The sequence below is a fragment of the Desmodus rotundus genome, chromosome 10 (genome assembly GCF_022682495.2).
Source record: "Desmodus rotundus isolate HL8 chromosome 10, HLdesRot8A.1, whole genome shotgun sequence".
NCBI lineage: Eukaryota > Metazoa > Chordata > Mammalia > Chiroptera > Phyllostomidae > Desmodus > Desmodus rotundus.
The window spans coordinates 24,399,778-24,425,187 of record NC_071396.1 but is presented as its reverse complement, the minus strand read 5'-3'; the positions used below and the strand labels follow the sequence as shown (position 1 = coordinate 24,425,187).

Genomic DNA, 25,410 nt, shown 5'->3' with positions numbered 1-25,410 from the left:
AGGAGGGAATTCCTCTGCTGGGCACAGGCCCTGGAGCAGCCAAGGTGGTGCAGGGGGACAGCCTTCTATGAGGCTAAGCACAGCAGGAGCAAGGAGGCGACCGTAGGGGGCGGAGCCTAGCCCGGGAAAAGGATTGGATTGGATAAGAATCACTGAGCCCCAGAAAATCTAGAAAATAGATTGGTTAAGGGGAGGATCCAATGCAAGCCCGCGCTAAGGGTTGGGAAGTGGCTAGGTTAGTTTGAAAGAGATCCTAGTCCTTCCCAAACCTGAGATAATATAACCAGAGCTTAACAAAGGCAAACCCCCAACCTCTCCCTCTCTCTCTCTCTCTCTCCCTCCCTCTCCCTATCTCTCTCTCTTTCTAACACGCACTGCGCCCTCGTTCCCACTTTCTCCCTCCATAGCAGACATGCAGCCACCGGAGCGGCAGCCACGGGAGCTCCCACCGGGGACTCCACCTGCAAGCCTTGGTACAGTGATGCAGTGCCCACAAATCACAGCCGGGACTAGAGAGTTCGCTAGCAGGGCAGGAAGAGGGCTGACCTGGACTGAGCTTTGACGTGGACTAAACCAACAGCGCAGAATTCCTGGGCCCTGGCCTTTCTTCTATGCTTGATGTCCACAAGGCTGGACTTCTTCCAGAGTGGACAGAGACCAATTATGCACAGATAGCCCTCTGTGTTGGCTGCTGCCTCAATAAACCTTACTACTACATCTCAACCCCCCACGCGTGGTCCCCAAAATGCTTTTCTCACGATGCCACAAGGGCTCCAAGTCTACTGGCTCAGGGCTAAGAGAGGCACATGCACAGTGGGCTTCCACTCTGCAAATCAAGGAAAACACACACATTGTGCGTACTTGCTTATACCACATAACGAAAACTTAGATTTAAGAATGGTGAGCGGCAAGGAGGGCAGGGGCAGGCAGACTTCACTGAACATCCCTCCTTCCTCATATCTGACTCTGGACCTGTGTACCCTGTTTATACATCACGACATAAAATGAGGCTGGGGGAAACCCTAGCCCTAAAATTCAAAAGCACAAGAAAATTGTGATCGGAACTAGGTAGCAAAGGGCATCGTGGCTGCACAGAGGATGCAGGTGTGAGCTCCTGACACCAAGCTGCTGACTGCCGACACGCCATTGCAAAGGCTCCCAGCCTGAAAAAATTCACAGCGGCCACGCACCCAGAGAGCCAGGTCGACCCGCGCTCCCAGTTTCCTGTGAGAACGGACTGCTTGATCTACGTGACACACATAAGGGACCTCCTCGGTGGCCATGCTTTTCCACAATATGCTGCTCCCCACTCTTTTTCCTAATAAATGTTTATTTATTTATTTTTAGAGAGTGGGGAAGGGAGGGAGAAAGAGAAGGAGAGAAACATCAATGTGTGGTTGCCTCTCACATGCCCCCTATTGGAGACCTGCCCTGCAACCCAGGCATGTGCCCTGACTGGGAATCAAACCAACAGTCCTTCAGCTCGAAGGCCCGTGCTCAATCCAGACTGAGCCACACACGCCAGGGCAACTACTGTATTTTGTTGTGCATAACGTGATCCCGTGTACAAGGCACACCCACGCTGATGCGCCTTATACACAGGATTCTTTTATCTGTGGTGTGTAATTGTTATACTCGTGTATAACGCACATCCTTATTTTTCCTTCAAAAATTTGGCCAAAAAGTGCGCATTATACATGGCCAAAATAGGGTGATCCCACTCTTAGGTTGGAAATTCACTGATAAACAGCAAACCTGCAAAACCCTATGCACCTCCTGACCCCCCCCCCGCCCCCCGCCTGTGACCTCACTGGGTGGCCGCAGGTGTGCCGCGTACGCTGCAGCACTAGGAGTAATCAACCTTGTTTGTTCAAAGCTCCCTAGTGGTTCCAGCTGAGGCGCACTCTGCAGGCATTCCTGGAACCACGAGGGCTGGGCCCCACCTGACACTGGCCCCTACAGAGGAAGTGACCCACCAGGTGAGTGTCCCACAGGCTGCACTTCATGCACAAGAAGCAAAGCATTGCAGGTGACTTTGCCAAACAACGATGTCACATCCCCAGAGGGAGACACCTAGGGACAAAATTAACTGCAAGATAAACCTTAAGCACTCTCCAGGGAAACATGGCCAAGCACGGTTTCCGCGTTTTGGTGACTAAGTTCAGCCCGTCTGGTCAACGTCTGGTCAACTTGGCTAGACTGAATGGGCTTTGGCCGATGTAGCTGGAGGAGCCCCTTCAGTGGGAATTAAAGCTGCCAGTGGTGCCCTGGCTGGGTGGCTCCATTGGTTGGGGCGTTGTCTTGTACACTAAAAGGTTGCAGGTTCGATCCCTGGTCAGGGCACATAACTAGGTTGTGGGTTTGCTCCCCATTTGGGGTGTGTACATAGAGGCAGCCAACTGACATTTCTCTCTCACACTGATGTCTCTCTCTCTCTCTCTCTCTCTCTCTCAATACAATATATCCTTGGGTGAGAACTGAAAAATAAAATAATCAGACCTGTGTGTGGCCCTCAAGTCCCTGGGTCCCTCCTGACAATTTGCAGCACCCATACCGCTGACCTCACCTCCTTGCCCGCAGAGATGGGAGAAGTGGCACCCCTGGCTCCTCCACACCAGACCCCGCCCCCTGCACCCCCCACAGGCTTGGCACCACACTGGGCAGGTGGGGGCACCCATGACATCCTCCCACCAGTCCAGAGGCTCCTGCATGCCCCTGGCCTCCAGACTTCCTCCCTCCCCACCCCATCTAGCAGCTTGGAAACGTGGGGCTAGACTAGGAAATGCCGCTTCCCTCATGGTTTCTCCTTGGTCCTTTTTCTGGGGCCCTGTTACACTTTTCCGAAAAAAAAAAAGACAGACAAGGCTCACGGCATTGCCCCATCCGTTGTAATGGGTGCCGCTGAAGATCTGGCACTAATCTCTGTTTCTCAAAGCTATCGAAGTCAGTGTGTGGGGACAGAGAGCAGACGGGACTGCGGGGCCCTATGCCGGGAGCCGGCTCTGACCTCGCTGTTGCTGTAGCGCGCCAGCTCGGAGATGAAGCGCATGTGGTCGTCCCGGATCTGGATCATCTGCTCGCAGATGTTGTACTGGGGGCTGCTGCCGGAAGACGTGCATGTCCACCTGGTGGGAGAGGAACGTGTCACCGGGAGGGGCGCCTGCACAGGGCCACGCTGGCCGAGGACGCACTCAGGGAAGCCCACCACTGTCCCCAGGTCCCCACAGGCAGGCGAGGAGGCAGAACCTCAGGGAGGAAGCAGCTGGCCTGGCCCCATGGCCCCAGATCGGGGTCTCTGTCCGACCTTCTAATTCTGTCTTTGAAAACTCATCATCATTTCTGCTTAATCACCAACCTACTTTCTATTGGGATGTAAGTTATAGCACAGGAAGCAGAGTCAATAATATTGGAATAACTGTGTATGGAGCCGGGAGGGCGCTGGAAATGCCGGGGGAAACATTTTGTATAGTACTGCACACCAAGAACTAATACAAAGTAATAGTGAATGTCAACTGTAATTGAAAAATAAAATTAACAACAAAAATAACCTTAACAAATAAACTGCATTTTAAAAGGCTGAGAGCTGCTGCTGGATTTAGGACTTTGCGCCACCCTAGCAAGGATGCACAGCCACATCACTGTGGGGACTGATTCGGCTTTATCACTCACACAGGAAAACAGGAAGCCACCACAAGAGAGCCAGGAACCAATGATATGCTTGCTGGGAGAGTTGAAACTGACATTACCCGGAAGTTAGATAGCGTCAGTGTAACTACCTATGTGCACAGTGCAACATATCAGCAGCAAACAGACACAAGTTAGTGAGGGAGGAGTTTATTAAGACTTAAAACTGCCGGAGGTGCTGGGAGGAGAGACCGGCCTTGGGGTCAGAGGGCTGCTCCCTCACGCTGCACTTGCTGTTTTTACCCAGCTGGTCCCCTCTGCCCAAAGCAGACAAATGCAGTAGCCACTTTTTGAGATACCATATTTTTGCTGTGTATAACACGCACTGTTGCCGAAATTTTTGAGGGAAAAATAAGGGTGCGCATTATACATGGGCACTGCCTGAAATACTTTGTATCTGTTTTCCTGTTTTGTAATTATTTGTTCCATAAAACTTCTTGTATCATAATATGTCCAAAAAGAAATGCTAAAATTCTTTTATAACACCTAAGACAGGTATCTAAATGTCAATAAATAAAAAATTGATTTAAAAATTTAAAACAAAAGATTTTTTTCCCTGCAAGTTTGGGCAAAGAATGTGGGTGCGCATTATACACGGCAAAATGTGGTAAATTTTTAAGGAATTTAAATGTAAACAGCCACATACGCAAGGACTACTGTGTCAGGCATTCAGTTCTGGGTGGCTGAGAATGTCAAGGTAACATCACGAGAGACCCATGAAGTGTCACGAAACCACAGTGAGAACAATGCAGAACGTTCTAACTGGGCGGCTCGCTCTCCTACCGAGATTTATTTTCCTCATAGTGGGCGCTGGTCTTGATGTATCTTGCCAGTTCTATTTGCATGTCCCCAAACAGCGGGACCACCTGGAGTTGCTGTATTCAAAGAAGAAGAAGAAAAAATGCGTCATCATGAATGTTTAGTCACCAAATGATTAATCACAAGACGAAGGAATAATGCTAATCATTACTGTGGGCTGAATGCTATTTCTGCAAGTCACTTAGTGCAAAAAAGTTGTAAACAGCCCTGGTTGGTGTGGCTTAGTGGATTGAGTGCCAGCCTGAGAACCAAAATGTATCCGGTTCAATTCCCACTCAGGGCACATGCCTGGGTTGCAGGCCAGGTCCCCAGTAGGGGGTGCGCGAGAGGCAACCACACATTGATGTTTCTCTCTCTCCCTTCCCCTCTCCCTAAAAATAAGTAAGTAAAGCCTTAAAAAAAAAAAAGTTGTAAACAGCTTCTACATTCAATACAAAAACAAACTACAAGAACCAACATTTATAGAAGTATTTCAAATATTAAAATTATGGCTAGATCCATGGTCATTCCTATATACTAGGAACAATTAGAAAATGAAAACTGAGAGCCCTGGCTGGTGTGGCTCAGTGGATTGAGCGCTGGTTGCAAACCAAAGGGTCGTCGGTTCAACTCTCAGTCAGGGAACATGCCTGGGTTGTGGCCAGATCCCTAGTGAGAGGCGAGCACACACTGGTATTTCTCTCCCTCTCTTTCTCCTCCTATTCCCCTCTCTCTAAAAATAAATAAATAAAATATTTTTTTTAAAAAAAGACAGTGAAAAAGAGAGGCACATAGGGAATGCCTGTGTTTCAGAGCCACACACCCAACAATGGCCATGTATCACAGGGTAAAAAACACCAAGAAATGTGAAGCGATGCTTCATAAAAGAGAACATACAAGTGCTGGAATATGAAAAGTCACCAGAAAAACATCAACTGAACCAAAAGGAAATGCTAGCCATAAAACCAGTGACATACCCATCCTTCAGGACGCCCCCACAACAGTTAGTGTCGAGTGTCAGCGAGGATGCGGAGCAATGGGAACACTCACTCATGGCTGCCGGGAAGGCCCATCAGCGCAGCCGCATGGGACAACGCTTAGGATGTGACTACTACCCCTGACACTGTTTGTGCCCGTGACCCCGAATCCCACCCCCGGGGAAATGTCCAACAGAAATGCGCGAGGTAAGTCAGCGTGGGACTGTTCATACCAGCCACAACCCCCAAACAACCTCATGCCCATGGCGACAGATGAGGACAAATATTAACAGTGGCAGAACCACCTGACGGCCCGCAGCTATGAACACCTACAGACCACGGCTGCGGGCTGCTGCGGGCTCCCAGAGGGATGTCTGTGACGCGGGGAGGGAACGGCCAGATGCCCGCACACTCGGCAGGATCCCCTTTATGCGCAATTACCACCCAGGCAGAACCAGTGTGGGGGTTGGGGGTGCAGCACCTTCGCAAACAGGAGCAAAAGCCCCACCCTGCCCCGCCTCCCAGGACAGGTCAGCGTCAGCGTCACCGCCCCCAAACTCAAACAAGGCGCATGTCAATAGAAATGTCACTCACCTTGAAGAACTTGTCGATTTTGGACAAGTTTATCCTTTTCTTGGTGTCCAGTTTATAGATGTTGCTGACGCTCCCATCCATCAGGTACAGGCCGAACCCCATGACCTGAAAAAGCACCAGATGACCCAGAAAAGTCAGGCCTGCCAGGTGCATTACCCACGAGCACATGCAGGATACAGTTCAGAATTCTGCAATGACAATTAACTCTCTTTTTCAAAAAGCAATTTTAAAAGCTCCTCAGGAATAGACGCTGTTCCTTCATATGAAGCTATTCTTTTTTTTTTTATCCTCACCTGAAGACATGTTTATTTGAGTTTCAGAGCGGGGGGGGGGGGGGGGGGGGGGGGGGAGAGCAAGAGAGAGCAAGAAACATCAACGCCAGAGAGAAACATTCATCTGGTTGCCTCTCCTATGTGCCCTCACCGGGAATCGAACCCATGACCTTCCAGTTTATCGGACGATGCTGCAACCAACTGAGCCACATGGGCCAGGGCTGAATCTATTCTTTTATGTGTGTTATTTCTTCTGGCTGTTTCAAAACCCTCCCAGGCACATTGCCCTCCTGTGCTCTGGTTGAGCACAGTGCACTAGTGAGTGCGGATTTCCACACGCACACACGTGCGGGGCTCCCGCACCCACCATCCCGGACTGCTGTGCTGGACAGCGCCCTGCAGCCCGACCCTCCCAGAGGGGAGAGATCTCAGTTCTCCCAGGCAGGGCACTGGGTAGGAGGGATACCCAACCCAGGTCCCCCAGAGTGCCCTCCACATAGGGGAGACCAGAGGGCAGGGAACACAGGATCCCCTTCTCCTCCTCACAGTGAGAAATGCCACTAACACCCTTCCCGACTTGAAGACAATAATAACGAAGAACAAGGTGTCCCTAACTGGTGTCGCTCAGTGGATTCAGCACCAGCCTATGGACTGAAAGGCTGCCGGTTCAATTCCCAGTCAGGCAACATGCCTGGGTTGCTTGGGTCCCCTTGGGGGCCTGTGAGAGGCAACTAACCGATGTTTCTCTCACACATCAACGTTTCTCTACCACCCTTTCTCCCACCCCTCCCCTCTTTCTGAAAATAAAATCTTAAAAAAAAAAAATCTCTAGCTGGTATAGCTTAGTGGATTGAGCATCGGCCTTCGAATCAAAGGATTACCGGTTAGATTCCCAGTCAGGGCACATGCCTGGGTTGCAGGCCAGGCCCCCAGTAGGGGGTGCTCGAGAGGCAACTGCAAATTGATATGTCCTTCTTTTTCTCCCTCCCTTTCCCCTCTCTAAAAATAAATAAATAAAATCTTTTTAAAAATTTCAAAATCAAAGTGTGGTTCCTACTGAACGTGTATCACCATCGCACCAAAGTTGAAAAATCGTAAGTTGGACCACCTGCAATTAATGCCTAGAAATTCTATGCTTAACAAGTCCACTCTGGTATAAGCTCTGCTATAAAAGTCTGAACAATGAGCAAAGTCTTTGACCCTAGACTTGTCACCCACGAACGCCTGCTTGGGGGCTGAGAGTGGGGCCCATGGCACGGGGGTGAAGCGCAGGACACACTCAGGGAATGTGCGGGGAGCCTGCGGTACAGACCCGCCCCACCCCCCCACCCCGACACACATGCACAGACAAGCCTAAAGAACAACCCAAGGCTGACAAAGGAGGGTGGTCACAGCGCCACCTGGCGAGGAGGAGGTGCCTCCCCGTCTGCCCCGCCAACGTACTTTGAGAAGCATGTGTTTCTCGCTGGGCGTCAGGTACATCCTGTTCTCGTAGTAATCCACGCACAGGTTCACGATGTCGGCCAGGAGCTCTTCATAGCCAGAAATCACTTCAAGCTGTTGCTGCAGAGACTGAAAGAGGGGGAGACCCGTGCAGGCGGGCTGCTCTGGGTCCTCCGGCCCCGCCCCCCTGCGGCCAGGCGGGGACAGGCGAGCCTTACTTGGGTGATCTTGTTGTGGTTGGCCAGGAACATGGACAGATTCTGCGACTCCTGGATGGACTGCGGGTCTGCCATTTTCCGTAAAAACTGAGCGGCCCTTTGAAAGCAAAAAAACCCACAAAAAACAAAAAAAAGAGTTGATCCACCATGCACTTCATGATTTAAAAAAAGAACAAAAAGGGGAAAATCGAGATTGCGTTTCTGTGGCTGCAGCCATGTGCAGAAATGTGGTCTCCGCGATGGGTTATGGCTCCGTCCTTTGCGAAATTCTCCACCCGGGGCCCCAGGCTGGTCAGCTCACAACCCCGTGGTCCAGAGCTGGTGGCAATGACGCTGGCCGGCCTCCCTTAACGGCCCCAGCATGCTGGCCTCTCCCGGGAGCTACCTGCCCCCAAGTCTGAGGACAGCCACCTCCCCAAAGCGTGGTAATGAAGATAGCCAGCACTGTTCAGGGCCACCTCACCTCCCGCAGGTCAGGGACCGGACACAGTTCTGATGCCAAAGGTCTGGGACAGAATCCTAGTTCTGCTACCAACACACAGTCCAATCTTGGACCAACCTCCGGAACTCTCGCAAGCCTCACTTACAACGTCTCTGGCAAATGACCCACCCCCAGGGCTGACAGGACAACAGACAGTAGAACAGACATGAACACACAGAATGGCCTGTCCACTGTGGTCCCACACCACTGCGGGGCCTAGATGGAACTGCTGACATCTTGCAACAAAGTATGAGGTGGGGTGAGGATTCACAAATCTAAGGCTGGCCCCCAAACATATAGCGGAAGCTGCCACATAGGTCATGTCTGTGCAACCTAGAACCTTGGGGGGTTTACAAAAGAAAAATTCCCGCAGCAAAGACTGATAACCTCCCCTATGCCTCCTTAGGAATAAACACCAATTTCCACGCAGCAGCAATACCCATGCGTGATCAACGGCTGAGCCATGTGACATAATGCAAAGTGTTTCAAGGCACTTGAAAGTTTACTTATGGGGGATAGTGCAGGCCCTTCTATTCTTCTTCCTCCCTGGTGATTGGAATGCAGAAATGATGGCTGGAATTCAAACAACCACTTTGTACCATGAGGCAACACTTGAAGACAACAGAGTGGCAGGACAGCAGGAGTCCTGGGTCCTGAACACTGTGGATCCCCCACATCACCTGCAGGTCACCCACCTCATGACTGCTCAGGTCCGAGAATGTGAAATCTTATTTAAGCCACTGTTATTTCTGTTATTTCTTTTAAAAGTTATGTAGGGTTAAACTTCCTATCGATTGCTATGGTAACATCCCTTTTTACAGAGCTCACTGTATTGATTTGAGTGCTTATGGAGGCTAAGGAAGGAATCAAAGATGCTGTTCTCTGTCTGCCTCAGGCCTCGCCGTCACCAAACGGGGGATCTTGGCATTGATGTTCAGAAGAGGCTGCACGGGTAATTACCAGCGGGACGTAAATTAAACGTGTCTGGGAGTGTTGGTGTGGGGAGACTGGGCAGGAGGGGTGTTCCTGTTTGGGAAGGGGAACCAAGATGGGGTCCCCAACAGAGATCACAGGAAGAGGCTGCTGCTGAAAGGGGTGAGGGGCGCCTGAGGGGTGGTGAAGACCCCAGGCAGCTCCTAGAAGGGCGCCCAGGCTCCCCCCCTCCTCCAGACAGCCTTCCACAGCCCCACCATTAAATTATCTTACAGCCTAGACTTTGGACTACAAATGCTGTTTGCTAACAGAAAAGAAAGCATTTGCTAAAAGAAATAAAAACCTTTTTTTGATATTAAAAACCACTGATGCCTGTGCACCTCTAACCAAGTGAGAAAGGCTGAGAAAGCTGCTTAAAATTATGCAGCAAGTCCTGGCCGGGTGCTCCGTTGTTACAGCATCGTTACAGCAAGGTTGTTGTTATACCCAATACACCAAGGTTGCAGGTTCAATCCCCAGTCAGAGCACATAAAGAATCAACCAATGAAAGCATACGTAAGTGAGACAACAAACCGATATGTTTTTTTCTCTCTCCCTCTTCCTCTCTCTTTAAAATCAATAAATTAAAAAAAAAATTTAATTATGCAGCAAGGAATCTGTGTAGCCAGGGGCAGAAGCTGCTCTCCTGGTTGGGTGGGTCCACCCCTCAGAAGCTGCCACGTTTGGCCCACACAGTCATCAAAAGGGACACCTCCACACTTTCCTCCACAAGCAGGGTAAACCGGTCAACTGCAATGACTTGGCAGTTCTCCCAGTCAGAGCTGATTCTAGGCTTCACATCTCCGTGATCTAGCTCCATTCCAACCTCATCCTTAAATCTCCGTTTCGTGCCCCATTCCGTGTCAATTTCATTTTAAAGATAGAGCAACAATTGTCTGATTTCCGATGTAACATATTCCAGCCTACTGAGGTGTGAAGTAAAATCTCTTCCAATTTAATTTGATAGCTCCGATTCCTTGCTTGGCAAGAAGAAACGTTAATCAGCATCTCATTCTAGCCAGTCACGCCTTCAGTGACCAGGTACAGACCTTCTAAGGAAAGTCAATCAGAAGACAGTGCGCCACCCACCTGTCCCTTCCTGCCACCAGCCACCCCACACGGTGTTCCAGAAACACACAGTCATACCATGCCCGCCTTTCCCAATTCTGCTCTCTATATTCAAAAAGAAAGCCACCCTGGAAGAGGGCGGATCTGAGAAACCCAGAAGCTCAACGTGACCCTGTGACCGTACACCAGGCCACCTCTGCCCACTGCTGTGGTGCTGTGCACCTGTCAGGGACACATCTGATGAGAGTGACGGGCAGAGGCGACACCCTCAGGCTGCAGAACTCGCCTGCCCCTCACCGAGAGCCAAATGCCCACACAGTGATCTCAGGGCTCATGAACTGGGAATGGTTGGACTTACGGCTTCCGTCTTCCCAAGGGTGCTCAGCGCCCCACAAATATTAGAGTGCCACACATACCTCTAAGAATGCATCACGCCACATGTCACCTGCTGGCCGCCCCAGGAACACATATCAAACAGTTCTATACCGCCAACCCACCACGATGACTTCAGCACACCTGGGCTGCGCACCCACTGTGCGCAGGTACCATCAGGCGCTCTCCACCACGGCGCAGGCGCCGGGCGAGGCTCACCTCTTGTAGGCAGAGTGGTCGTTCTTCACGCTGCACTTCATGTTCTTCAGCTCATCCAGCACCGCGAACATGTTGATGAACTTGCCCAGCGTGATCAGGTAGGCTTCGGACACGAAGTCCTTCCTCCGCTCCGCATGGCACAGGCGCCGCACCTCCCCGCAGAAACGCTCGATGGCATTTCTCTGAGCAGAGAAACAGGGCAGAAGAGCCGCTGTGAGTGAAGGGCCAGCTCCCTGCCCGGCTTCGAGCAACAGTATCCAGACTCACTCAGAGAACACCCACCCCGGTGAGCGCGCAGTTAAGACGCAGGGAGAGAGGGTCCACACGCCTTTGCTCTCTAACAAGCATTGTGAATTTGGCAATTCACCAACTATGTCCCTAGAGTAAACGAAAGTTGTTGATTTTTCTGGTAAAGTTGCAGGACAAAATGCTCCAATAGAATGCCTTTGTCAGATGTTTTAGCTTTCAGAGGTAAAGTGTGGGGGCGTGGATCCTTTTTTTTAATCCTCACCAGAGGATATGTTTATTGATCTTATTTTTTTTTTAAGATTTTATTTATTTATTTTTAGAGAGACAGGAGGGAAGGAAATAGGCAGAGAAACATCAATGTGTGGTTGCCTCTTGCACGCCCCCTACTGGGGACCTGGGCTACAACCCAGGCATGCGCCCTGACTGGGAATCGAAGCAGCAACACTTTGGTTCCCAGGCCCATGCTCAATCCACTGAGCTACACAAACCAGGGCTCTTTATTGATTTTAAAGAGAGAGGAAGGGGGAGAGAGATAGAAAGAGAAACATCAGTTGGTTCCCTCCCCTCTGTGCCCTGCCCATGGATTGAACCCACAACCTAGGTATGTGCCCTGACCCTGACGGAACCGGCGAACTTTGGGGGTATGGTATGACGCTCCAACCAACTGAGTCACCCAGCCACGGCTTGACAACTTTTAAGATAAAACAAAAAGTCATCTCCCAAGTTTTATCTTCTGCTGTTGCTAAGGGAATCTATAATAAAAAAAGTCACACATTTCCAAAGCACACCTTTCAAAGCCAGCAAGCCCCGTCCCTGCGGCCACTGCACCTTACCAAGGGGCAGAAGGAGCCAAGGGCAAGGTGAGGACCGCCCGCGTGAGTGGTCCGGGTGTGGGTGAGAAAAAATACACCTGCAACACCCGATGGATCGAAAGTACAAACTGGCAGAAAGACAAGCGTACGCGGAACTGAGAAGGCAGAGGTCATGCAGGAAATACAGACTCCCTCTGAAGGAGGGAAGTGAAGCACAGCAAAAGTTTTTATTCTAAAAGGGCCCGCAAAACTTCAAGCTGTCAAGGCTGGGTTCCCTTCGTCTCAGAAGCATGTGGTCGCTTTAATTTACATGCACCTGATGCACTGAATTCACGGTGACAGGGACACAGTGGCAGCACCCTCCGCCTCTGCATTAATCCCCTGGGATTATTTTCGCTGTCATTTACCTGGAAGTACATGAAATTCATCAGTTTTGTGACCTCAGGCTCCAGGACCTCCACGGTTTTCTCATAAATTTCCACTCTATTAGGCTGCTCGTTACATTTCACCTAGGAATAAACAAGCACATACAGAGGCTTCAACCCAGCTGGAAGTGAGGGAGGGAGGACGCTTTTAGAGCTGGGCTCTCTGACTGCTGAGGGGTAGATTCAGGGGATGGAGTGGAGTGTGGTCTTGGTTGGGCTGGTGAGATGGGGGCGTGGTCTGGCTGGGATGGGCAGGGCTGGTGAGATAGGGGCGTGGTCTGGCTAGGCTGGTGGTGTGGGAGGTGGCCTGGCTAGGCAGGACAGTACAGCCGGTTACCTGCGGGATGGCCCGAGAGCAGCTCCTCCAGGTGTACAGCATGACAGCGTACTCTTGGCCCTCCTCCAGCATCTCATTCTGCACAGGGACACAGGGCAAATGTAAAGCAAGCAGGGGAACAGTCCTAGCAAAGGAGATGACAAATTGCTAGAATCCAGAGGCATGAACTATATCCTGCCTCTCCCTTTCAGGGACAAGCAGCAGTACTGGGTAAGAGACAGCTGTTCAGAAGCTGGTGATGCCGTGATGCAGGCGTGTGGCCTTAATGACCACACGAAACAGCCCCAGGCCTAACTGCAGGCTGGAGAGCGGTGTTAGCGACATGCAGGCACCTCTGTGCAGGGCCAACACAGACACTCGCCACAGCTGCCATATCTGAGCTCCACTCAGCCCCAAACAACCCGAGGGCAAGGCAGGCCTGAAGTTGGGGACACAGGGCAGGGGCGGGGAAGGTACAGCTCAGATGCACGGCGTCATCACACGCCCCACCAGGCTACCGAGATGGTTCTGCTTGGGAGGAAGCCTGGCGCAGCTCTGAGGTCCCCAGAACAGGTGAGGAGGAGGGGGGAGGGAAGCTAAGCAGTGTTCCCGCAGCACTGGGTGGCCAAGAACGGCATCCATTAAGAGAGGCACCATCCTTAAAAACGACCTTAGTGTCTACTGCTTTCACATCATCTCCTTTGCTAAAAAATGGCAAAAACTGCACAGATATTCTTGAGAATGTCAACTACAATTTGATAACGTTTTTGAGATACTTTACACTGTTTACACCCTTGACCCAGTAACTTCACTCCTATAAATTCAGCCAAAAGTAATAACTATGTACTTAGAAATTTTGTTCATGACAGCACTTTTTATTGGAAGAAAGAAGGGAAACTACGGAAACATGCAAAAACTGTTAAACTGTGGACCTTTACAAACTATTCATGGAATCATGAAAATACCTAATTATAATGTACTTCATTTACCCACGTGGTGCGCATGCGTACACCTATGTGACAGGGAGCGAGAACGGGCTTCCAGAAAAAGCGGATAAAGCTGTGGTCTGGGACACAGATGCAAAATTTGCAGAAAGATCATGTACTGTTTTATCACCAAAAAGCTAAAACAAAACAAAAAAAACCCCAAGGCATTTCATTCACTCTTCTTTTCCCCGGTTGGGTACCCTGGTGGGCTGATGCCAGAAGACGCTACATTTGGACACGCTCCCCGGATGGAAACGGAGACATGCGGACGGAATTACCATGCTAGAATGGACGGTCGCTTGTTCGATGTATCTTGCGATCCCGGTGACAAAGGCATTTCTGTCTTCAAAGTTAGTGTTGAAATTGGGCTGAAAGGAAGAGAAACAGCATCACGTGGAGCTCCGTGCAGCAGACAGCCCGCCCCGCGGTCGCCTGGCACCCACCTGGTAGAGCAGCGAGGACGGTGGGGGCTCGATGCAGGGCTGCTGGTCGGGCAGAGGCAGCTCCTCCAGGAGGTCCACGTTGGACAGCGCGTCCTCCAGTGTCACCTGGGCCGCCATCCTGGACTAGAAGCAAATACAAAGCCTCCTGTGCTATGTGGAAGGGTAAGGGCACCCTGACAATGCTGGATTGGGAGAGTGGGCCACCACCCACCCGCCCCTCTTCCGAGAGGGCGGTGGAGGGTGAGGGGGTCGCCGCCAGTCCCCAGGTTTTGGCGTGTCTCCCAGGGCTCACCAGCAAGGGAGTCACCATGCAGCTCTGCTGGTCTCAAGTTGTCACGATGCAGGCACCAGGGACACCTCGCATGGTTTCACTTCCTGTCACCCTTCCCACCTTGGGGCCACTGTCCTTAGAGAGCTCTCTGGGAGGGCCTGACACCCCCCTCACCGGGCCGGAAGAGGGAACACCCCTCGACACCACATCTGCCCCGGGGGAGGCCAGCACGGCCTTGGAGGCGGCAACAGGGTTTCCCTGCGTGCAGACGCTCCAGGTCGCTCCTCCAAGACGGTTTATAACCATGGCGCCAGCCTGCGGGGACCACTAAGGTAAGGGTCGGGGCTCAGGTGACACAGGAAGCCGCTGATAGCAGACCACCACTCTGAGGCTGCTCTGGGAAGCACAGACACAGAAGCGAATGTCACCTAAACAAGGAACAGGCACCCGCTACTCCCCCCAGCACACGGCCCCAGACAAGCAGCAGATGCAGAGGTTCACCACCGTGAGGGCTCCCCAAGCCCCCGGGGTGCCGGCGGGAGAAGTAAAAAGGGGACACCAGAAAGCCCTGGCGCAGTGTGAAGAGGAAGAAGCTCGGAAGAGCAAGCCCACAAATGTGGGGCCCACTCCCACACTGCACATGCGTGGACCGGGTCCTTTCCGTCCCCAATCGCTGTGATCACAGCCAGGTCCCAGAGGGCGGTGGGTGGCACACACGGGACAGGCCCAATGGCACCTCAGAGGCTCCGAGAACCTCACCGACACCATCGCAGCCCACGGGAGGCACGTCGGCACCACAGCGTAAACAGAACTGGGTAGTTTGCCGCGAAAATTAAAAATCAGCACTTTCTGAGCATTTAAACAACACCCAGGGGCACATATCATAGTATCCCAGATGGCCAACTGCCACCCAGTCTCGTCAGCACACAATCGACCAGGATGTCAATTTCCCGCAGGGAAAGAACAGCAGGTCAGGCAAGCATAGCTCCTATGTTCCAATTTCACACCAGACTTGAAACAATGTTCAAACAACGGTAACACTCCCGCGCTGAAAAGAAAAATTGAGCCAAAAAAGGTATCTACATAAAAACCTAAATGGAAATTTTAGGAACCTTAAAAAGTTTCTTGGCAAGTGGAAGCGGGAAACAGAGAGAGAGAGTTAATAAACAAGGCTGAGCCATTCACCGCCTGCTAATAAACTGCGGGGGCTCACCCTCCCAAACCAGGGACACAGGAGTGAAGGGTTCATATGTTCCCAACCACTCCGGTGGGCAGACAGGGCTCGGTCCCGTCCCTCTTCGGTGACATTCTTTAAGGTGAAGCTGACCAGAGAATAACCCAGACCCCTCTGTGGGCTTGTTTTGATGAATCAGCAAAATCCAGGCCACGTCTGGGAAGCTGATGAAAATTCTCTGGAGCTCCTCCAGGAGACCGCCCCTAAAATTTTGGCCTTTAGAAAACAGATAACATCCCTGAAGACAAAGGCCCCAGTGTGCGTGCTCCCCTGAGCTCACCTGTGCCTTTCCCGCCCATGTCGTCCCTCAGGCGCGTATCTTAGCTTGCTTTCTGCCGAACTTGAAGAGTCCCAACGAGACTCGCTACCATGGGAGCAGTGGGCAGCGGCAGCTCCTCCCGGGCTCACGTTTTGCCTAATTTTTCAGTAAGCCGAAAAGCAGCTCCGCCTAACCTCACCCCTGTTGCTATGGTCTTGCCTCTACCTTAAGCCCTTCTTTCGTCTCACTGTCCCCAGCTTGAATAAATGTACTCTCAAAATCATGTGGACTCATAAAGTGAAATCTTTCCTGCACGAAGTCAAGAACCCATGCATTCCAGGCCATGCTGGAGATCCGGTCCCTTTCCCATGACAATTCTAAGTAGATCAAATGTTAAGTATATACTTTGTAATCCCTGGAGCAGGGATGTCAAACTCATTGTCACCAGGGGCCACATCAGCCTCGTGGTTGCCTTCAAAAGGCCGGAATAATTTTAGGACTGTATAAATGTAACTACTCCTTAACTGTTAAGGAGTTGAAATTACATTCCACCCTTTGAAGGCAACTGTGAGGCTGATGTGGCCCCTGGTGAAAAAGAGTTTGACACCCCTGCCCTGGAGCAACCACAAAAGAAAAAAAAAAAAGAAACCTATAAAAGCAATATAGCGCTGGCTGGTGTGGTTCAGTGGACTGAGCACCGGTCTGCAAACCAAAATGTCTCCGGTTCAATTCCCAGTCAGGGCACATGTCCGGGTTGCGGGCCAGGTCCCCAGTAGGGGGCGCACAAGAGGCAACCACACACTGATGTTTCTCTCCCTCTCTGTCTCCTTCCCTTCCCCGCTCTAAAAATAAATAAATCTTTTTCTAAAAAAAGCAATGTGACTTATAAGAAGATCATGTAGAGAAAAATTAAAATGGAATACTAAAAGTGTTCCAATAGCCAACAGGAAGGCAGGAAAAGGAAAGAGCAATGAGAAATCGAGGATCCTCTTGCCACCATGTGAGAACTCACTCAGAAGCTGGTGTCCACAACCCACAAAAGGGCTCTCGGACTGTGTCACGGATTCCAAAGTGGGGTTTTCTCCTCACCACCGCGTAATTCTAAGACACTAGCCGGCTGTCCTACAATGTACTCAATTCTAACACTATCTACCTGCAGAGGGCGCCAGATCCCCCAGGTTCAGAGCTAAGTCCTACAGGACTCCCTCCACTCCCACCTCAGGGACCAAATGCAAGTGATAGGTTGTCAACCCCTACTTCTGACTGACAGGCAATAAATTAAGAGGTTCCCATGGCCCCCTCCTGGGGATCAATTAATTTGCTAGAGAGGCTCGTAGAACTCAGAAAAACATTTCACTTATTTAACATTTTAGGAAGGATAGAGGACTCCAAGAGTTGGAAAATTGTAGTTTCAGTAATAGCTAATAAGCTTAGGAATCAATGCAAATAAAAGCTTTCCTTCTAGGAACTGAAGGCATGACCCACCCTGACTCCAGGAAACCCTAAGCAGTTCCACCTTTGTGCTTCAGGAGAACTGCAAGCAATTCAAGATGGTACCTGAGCCATTGTGCCCCAGGGCGAGAATCCTGCAGCTTTCTTAATCCAATTCACTTGTCCCTAAATTCCAAACCCCTTACACTTACCCACACTTTGTTCTCCTTATAAAAAAAAAGCCATTTTAAAATGGAATTTAGGGTATGAACCTGCTGTCTTCTCAGATCGCCAGCCATCTGAATAAAGCGTCCATGAAGATTCAATCCCTGTCGCTACTTATTGGGTTCGGTATGTGACCAGCAGCACAAACACTGGTCTTTTCCGGTTTCACTAAAAGATTATCAGGTTATTACACAGGATATAACTTGGGAACAGCCAGATGGAACCGGTGCACAGCGGGTCTGGGGGAAGGACACAGTCTCCATGGCCACCGGGTGCTGATGCTTCCCAACGCCCACACACTCATCACCCTGCAACTCACGAGTGAGCCTGCCCTTTGGGTTCATGGATGCTTCTTGCTTAGGCAGCACTGAGTAATCACTGGCCATTGGCAAAGGATTCACCTCCAGCCCCCGTCCCTCCCCAAGGTCAGGGGGTGGGACTATAAATTGAAAACCTCTTGAAACATGGTTAGGTCTCCTGGCAACCAGCCTCTAGTCACTTCATTAACATACCCTCCCGTGTGGTTTGTTAAAAATATTAAGACACCTTTATTGCTCTTATCACTTAGGAAATTCCAAAGGTCATAGGAGCTCCCTAACAATGAAGACCAAATATATATTTCTTTATTACAAATTTTTTATTGATTGATTTTAGAGAGAGGGAGAAACATGGATTTGTTGTTCTACTTGTTGCTTCTTATATGTGCCCTGACTGGGGATTGAACCTGCAACCTTGGCATATCCAGGACGATGCTCTAACTAACTGAGCTACCCAGCCAGGGCCAAATATATATTTCTTAATATAAATTACAGTATCACAGGCCCTCACCAGAACCTGACCGTGCTGGCACACTCTGATCTCACACTTTTAAGCTTCCAGAATGGAAAAATAAAATTCTATTTTGTATAAAGCCAAGGGGGGGGCTGGGCATCGAATGGGAATCAAATAATAAAATGATTTGTTGAAGTAAATGCAAACACGCCATATTCTAAACATTACTGAAAAGACTGTCAGAAAGGTAAAAAAACCCAAAAAAAACCCCTGAGCCAACTACAGTCCTGTGCTGCTTGTAGATGTGCTAAGAAGTGTCACTACGCAAGTTTGTCGCTGTGCGAACATCACAGAGGGCACTTACACAAAGCTAGATGGCATGGCCCACCACACACCTCGACTGTGTGGCAGGCAGGACAGCAGGTCTGTTGACACCACTGTCCCCAGAAACACCTGCGTAATGCATTGTGTTATTGCATTCCAAAGTCACAAACGGGGACAGGAACTTTTCAGCTCCATTCCAATTTTATGGGACAGCCGTCATATTTGTGGTCTGTCGTTGACTGAAACGCTGCTATGTGGCATGTAACTGTGTATGACAGTGACAAGAAACACATTTCAAATATAATGACGCGGGAAGGTTGGAAGTAAAAGGGTACAAGATGCTTGGAAGTAAAAGGGTACAAGATGCACCGCGCAAGTCAAAAGGAAGCTGAGTGGCTGTGTCAGCGTGGGCTGCAGGGCAAGGAGGTTATGGCATCTGCCCAGGAATAGCAGGTCTCTCACCAGGGAGACAGAACAACGCTGAATGTGGCTGTGTCTAACCGGAGAGCTTCACGCCATGCCAAGCAGACACAGAGAACAGAGAGGAGAAGGCAATCGCAGGAGCAGCCCTGGCTGGGGTGGCTCAGTGGATCGAGTGTCAGCCTTCCAACCAAAGGGTGGCCGGTTCAATCCCAGTCAGGGCACCAGGTCAGGTCCCCAGTAGGGGGCGTGCGGGAGGCAACCACACACTGATGTTTCTCCCTCTGTCTCCCTCCCTCCCTCCCTTCCCCTCTGTCTAAAATAAATAAATAGCCTACGGCCATACCACCCTGAATGTGCCCTATCTCATCTGATCTCAAAAGCTAAAATGAATAAATAAAATCTTTAATAAAAGAAAGAAATCGCAGGAGCAGGAGCAATTCTCAGACCCTGGGGTGATCCCCGCAGGAACCCAGGAACTGAACCCAACGGGACCACCTGGCCGTCTGGCATTTACAACGCACTCCTCTTCACAACAGCAGATCCAGTCGGCACGATTCTATTTTAAAATGTAACAGTTTTCAAAACACCCGGCATCTCTGAAAAACAAGGAAGGTAGCCTTTTTCCTCTCATTCCCGACTTCCCCCTGTCCGCAGAACTTCCTGTTCCACGATCTCAAGAAAGGGGAGGCTGGGGCAGTGAGAGTGCAGGGGCGCAGGGCCCGGGGACTGGGACCCTGCTGAGCCAGCGTGGGGAGCCCCAGCGGCGCTCATTCAGGGCACCTCCGAGCTGGCGGCCTCTGCCAGGAGCAGGCTGCAGGTGACGCACCTGCGGCTACAGCCCTGAGTCCCGCTTTCAGCCTTTTCCACCGCCCAAGCCCAGGCTCTGTCAGGGGTGGCCTTGGGGTTCATGCACTGCCTATGTCCCCCCTCCACCCCACCCCCAATGATCAATACGAAAACTGGTTGGGCCAACCACCTGGGCCTGCGTGACCCTGGCCTCACACCCAGCGCCTCCTCCCTGTCCCTTCTCAGCCCAGGAGAGGCCGAGACCACCCACGTGGGCTGAGACCACCAACGTGAGGCCGAGACCACCTACGTGGGGGAAGCGGCTGTGCAGGAGGGTCTCAGAAAGGCTCCGCGACACCCTGATGTCACATCCAAGGAAAGATGTCCAACACTCAAACTTATTTCAAATCGAGTGTTTAAGGACACTTTTCTTTGTATAAAAATAGAGATAGTTGTGTGGTATATACACACAGTTAAATAGTATTCAGCCTTAAAAAGGAAGGGAATTCTGACACGAGTGACAATGTGGATGGAACCCTGAGGATACTATGCCAAGTGATACCAGCCAGTCACAAAAGGACAAATAAATATAGCTGACCCTTGAAGAACACAGGTTTGGACTGAACAGTTATATGTGGGAGACCGATTTAAGTTACACTCAGATTTGCAACTGTGAGGGGGGTCGGCACCCGTGACCCCTGCTTTGTCCAAGGGTCGACTGTACCATATGACTCCGCTTATAAGGTACCCAGAGCAGTTCATTCATAGACAGAAAGTACTATAATGGTTGCCAGGGTTGGGAGGTGAGAATGGGGAGTTAAATCTATTTTTAGAGAAGGGGGAAGGGAGGGAGAAAGGGGGAGAAGCAGGGATGTGGAAGAGAAACATCTATTGGTTGCCTCTCACACGCCCCCTACCGGGGACTGGGAATCGAACCAGGAACCGTTCGCTTTGCAGGATGACGCCCAACCCACCGAGCCACACCAGCCAGGGCAGGGGGCCTCTTTTGACTCAGCCCAGAGCAGACACACCTGTCCTGCATCCAAAACCCAGGCTCGACTCTGTGTGGGTGGGGGCTTCAAAATCCAGCTGGCATGCCCCCCTAGACAAAGTCCCCTCTCCCTCTGTGACATGGACCGCAGCACCGAGTGCATGCATCTCGCTCCGCACGGGGTCAGCAGCCCAGACAATGCTGCTGGTGCAGCTCCCAAGCAGAACCAGCCGGGGCGGCCCTTCCTTTCACCACCTGCCTTGGACCTGACCTCTAAGTGATCACAGCCGGGATCAAAAATGGTGCTCCATGCACCCCAGGGAGCTCACACAGGTGAGCATCGGGAGACTGCAGGGGACAAGTAAGGTGCCAACCACAGGAACACAGGAGGCGGGGCTCCCAGCGCAGAATGGAAGCCTCCCAGCTGCCCACCAGAGGGGCAGCACCCACCTAGCATGCTGGGGCCCCCAGCTGCGACCTCCGCTGTCCCTCACGTGGCCCCGCCTTCCCTCAGCCTCAGAACCCCCTGACACCTCACCAGGTTGTCCTCATGCCGCCCTCAGGGTACAGCTGTCACTCTCAGCCACAGAGCAGGGACAAGGCCACATATGCCAGGGCCGTGCACTTCGTCCACACGGGTCCAGGGCAGAGGTAAACAGAGCAGTCAGCAAAGTGACTTTCTGTGTGCGAGAGCCGGTGTTAGGAAGCCAACCTCGGCCTGAGGTCAGGGGACAGGCGGTGGGAGCCCAAACCCCGACACAGCCGCCCAGGGCAGGCGAGCTGCGTGGGAACAGGGGGCGGGGCTACCGTAAGGATGAAGAGTCCCTTATGGACTCAACAGTCTCAAAGAAGAAAAAAGAACCATCAACAAAACAAAAAGACAGCCCACCGCATGGGAGAAGATATTCGCAAAAGATACCTCCGGTAAGGGGTTAACATCCAAAATTTACAAGGAACTCATACAACTTAACACTGAAAAAAAACAAGCAATCCTATTCAAAAATGGGCAGAGGACTGAAGAGACACTTCTCCAAAGAGGACATACAGAGGGCCCATAGACATATGAAAAGATGCTCAATGCCACGAATCATCAGAGATGCAAATTAAAACCACACTTGAGATATTACCCCGTACCTGGCAGAACGGCCACCATCAATAAATCCATAAACAACAAGTGCTGGTGAGGTTGTGGAGAAAGGGGAACCCTCATGCACTGCTGGTGGGAATGCAGACCGGTGTAGCCACTGTGGGAACCAGTATGGAGGTTCCTCAAAAAATTTAAAATGTAGCTGCCCTATGGCTGAGCAATTCCACTTCTGGATATTTGTCCAAAGAAACACTAATTTGAAAAGATGTACGCACGCCTGTGCTCTCACTGCAGCATTATTTACAATCGCCAAAACGCTGAAGCAACGCAAGCGCCGATGAACAGACGGGCGGATAAAAAAGTTCAGGTACATTTAAACAATGGAATATTACTCATCCATTAAAAAGAATGGCCTCTGGCTGGTGTGGCTCAGTGGACTGAGTGCCAGCCTGCAAACCAAAGGGTCGCCGGTTCGATTCCCAGTCAGGACACGTGTCTGGGTTGCGGGCCAGGTCCCCAGTAGGGGGGCGAGCGAAGCACGAGAGATAACCACATACTGATGTTTCTCTCCCTCTCTCTTTCCCTTCCCTTCTCTAAAAATAAATAAACATCCTAAATCCAATAGGTCTCACATACCCACCAACGAACTCAGCACATAGTTTCATAAAATCTATAACTTTTCTCAAGGGAAGCTCCTAATAGAGAAATTGCTGTCCATGAAAACAGATATAAAATTAGAACTATGCTAAGTATATGCACATTAATAAATATTAGGCTTCCAAGAGCTGGTAAGCAGATGGGGAGTTGAGGTGGGGGATGTATGTGAGTTGGGGGAAAGCTAACCCAATCTATAAGCAGATTAAAAGCTGGCTCCCGAGGCCTGGCCATGTAGCTCAGTTGGTTAGAGCACTGTCCTAACACACCAAGGTTGCAGGTTCGATCCCCAGGGTCAGGGCACATACAAGAATGACCCAATGGGTGTGTCAATAGGGGGAACAATTAACCTATGTCTGTCTGTCTGTCTGTCTCTCTCTCTCTCTCTCTCTCTCTCTCTCTCTCTCTCTCCTTTAAAAACTGACCCAAGCCCCCGGCTGCAGCAGACCTGCCCCGAGGAAGGACTGAGGTACCAGAGGCCAGGAGCTAGGGATTCATGCGTGCTGGCCCAGCCCAGGCAGACAGGGCAGGGCTGCAGGACGATGCTGGGGACAGAGTCCAGCACAGACCCAGCCTCGAGACCCAGCCTCGAGCCCCGCTCTGGGGGCATCAGCCAGGAGCAGAACCCTGTGTCAGACACAAGGCAGGGGAGGAAGCCCCGCCCAGGCACCTTGTTTTAAATAGAAACTGTCAGAGCAGCTCCACACCAAGGTTACAAAACACGGTGAAACCGTGTCTGCAGGAAAATGCAGAACTGACACTTTGATGCGCACCCACACGTCCAGCCAGCCTGTGGCAGGGCCCTGTGCATGTGTCACTGTCCCTCTGCCCCAAGCCACATTGTCCCGCGCCTTTTGCTGGAAACACGGTCTTCATAACAATCCCACAAAGTTTTTGTTTTGTAACTCCAAAGCATAATCAAACAACGGCAAACTACGGAATGCTTCTAACACACTGAAGACATCTGCCAATTTTCTTCCTCTTCTTTATGCAAATAACAGTATTTCTCAGAAAAGCAGAAACGTCCGATATTATGCAATCTATTTTCATGTACAATAAGTCCTCTCTGGGAGAAATGCATACTTTTCCGAACTGTGCCTTTCTCTCCCACGTTCTGCGCTTTTCTGTCGCCAGCCAGCAGGGACCGCAGCTTGTCACCCAAATTAAGTGTGGTGGGTGGGGTCCAGGGCTGCTAGAAACTGGGGGAAAAATTCCTAATTAAAAAACCAAACGTCACCCTGGCCAGGTAGCTCAGTTGGTTAGAGCATTCTCCAGATACACCAAGGTTGCGGGTTCGATCCCCAGTCAGGGCATATACAAGAAGCAAGCAATGAATGCATCAATAAGTGGGACAATAGCTCGATCCCCCCCTTAAAAAAGAAGTCAATTAAAAAAAAAAAGATGTATACACACAGTCACATGTTCCTCCAAGTGCTGTTTGGACAGGTGTATACTAGTCCATTAAACAAAGACACCACAGGTTTTGCGCCCTGTCTCCTGAGGCTGTGTATAGGGTCTGTTATTGTGAACTGTGAGGAAAGTTTTTCTATCATTATACAGGTGCAATGAATTCTCAAGGGCAGGCTCCGCAAACATTTTGTGAAGGGCCGGAAGTTGGATACATAAGCAAGCACTCTGTTCTTAGAAAACATACATCAACGTGTTTAAGTGACCCCGAATGGGCCTCAAAGTGATGAAAAAAAGTGTTGTCTGCATTCTGTGTACTATTTTTACTTCTGCATGTTTTGTAAGTTCGAAATCATTTAAAAATAGCAAACATGCAATATCCCTCTCAAAGAAAGGAAGTGAAAAGGCTCAAACCAGACTCGTTATAAGGCCCTGAATGGAGGTGTGGTCCAGGGATCCTTCACTGCTATGCAGGTTACACACCTACACCCGCTCCACAGTGGAACACTCCCCTTCACCCAGAGTGCCTGCCCTGGAAATCCCTGTGTTTGCCCGGAGGCAGGCGTTGCTTCCCAAAGGCCCCATTCAGAGTGAGCGCTTTCCCGGACCCTGTGAGGGTCCTGGCCTCTATTCTGCGCTGGGTGCTGGATGCCCCGCGCACTGAGTTTCTAGAGAGCAGCAGCAGCCCAGCCTCCTCCGTCCCAGGCCACGCCCTGGATGCCAGACCACACCCCCAGGGCTTCAGGCCACACCCCCAGCGCTAAAGCCACGCCCCCAGGGGCACAGGTCATCAGGCAGAGCTATAGTCACAACGCCTCAGACCACTGTAATAGTGCTCAGCTTGGTTTAAAAAATATACATAGTAAGTTTTTAGCTTTGATTACTGAAGAACTTTACACTTCCCAGATATTGAATCTAAAAGAAACTGGTGTATGGAAAATAGTGACAGACCTTAAAAGTGCCACATCATTTCCACTCTGGCCCAGGAAAAAGCAGTCACACATCGTGCGCGCGCGCTTGGATCTGTGCTACAGCGTTTATGAACGCGACAGAGGGCGACATTTGGGGCTCACTCTGTAGGGACCTAGATCCCCGTGGAGGGTCCGACCACACTGTTTTCGGTGCCTCTGCGCATCTTGGCGTTGCCCACAATGAGCAGTTTTTTAATATATTCATATATGTGTATATATACACACGTACATGTGTACACACAGACAT

The 25,410-nt window shown here is 50.8% G+C and overlaps 1 protein-coding gene across 2 annotated transcripts in view; it reads right to left on the bottom strand.

The window, feature by feature from the left end:
* The window catches only part of CYFIP1 (cytoplasmic FMR1 interacting protein 1), an 81,504-nt gene that overhangs the window by 43,467 nt on the left and 12,627 nt on the right, over positions 1-25,410 (bottom strand). For both annotated transcript variants that reach the window (XM_053913465.1, XM_053913464.1), the window contains exons 2-11: positions 14,330-14,452; positions 14,165-14,254; positions 12,922-12,999; positions 12,567-12,668; positions 11,099-11,280; positions 7,987-8,083; positions 7,769-7,897; positions 6,054-6,158; positions 4,468-4,559; positions 3,008-3,125 (exon numbers count right to left, since the gene is read on the bottom strand). In XM_053913465.1, the coding sequence (XP_053769440.1) occupies positions 3,008-3,125; positions 4,468-4,559; positions 6,054-6,158; positions 7,769-7,897; positions 7,987-8,083; positions 11,099-11,280; positions 12,567-12,668; positions 12,922-12,999; positions 14,165-14,254; positions 14,330-14,446 (1,110 nt within the window). In that variant the 5' untranslated portion in view covers positions 14,447-14,452. The remainder of the gene's footprint in view (positions 1-3,007; positions 3,126-4,467; positions 4,560-6,053; positions 6,159-7,768; positions 7,898-7,986; positions 8,084-11,098; positions 11,281-12,566; positions 12,669-12,921; positions 13,000-14,164; positions 14,255-14,329; positions 14,453-25,410) is intronic.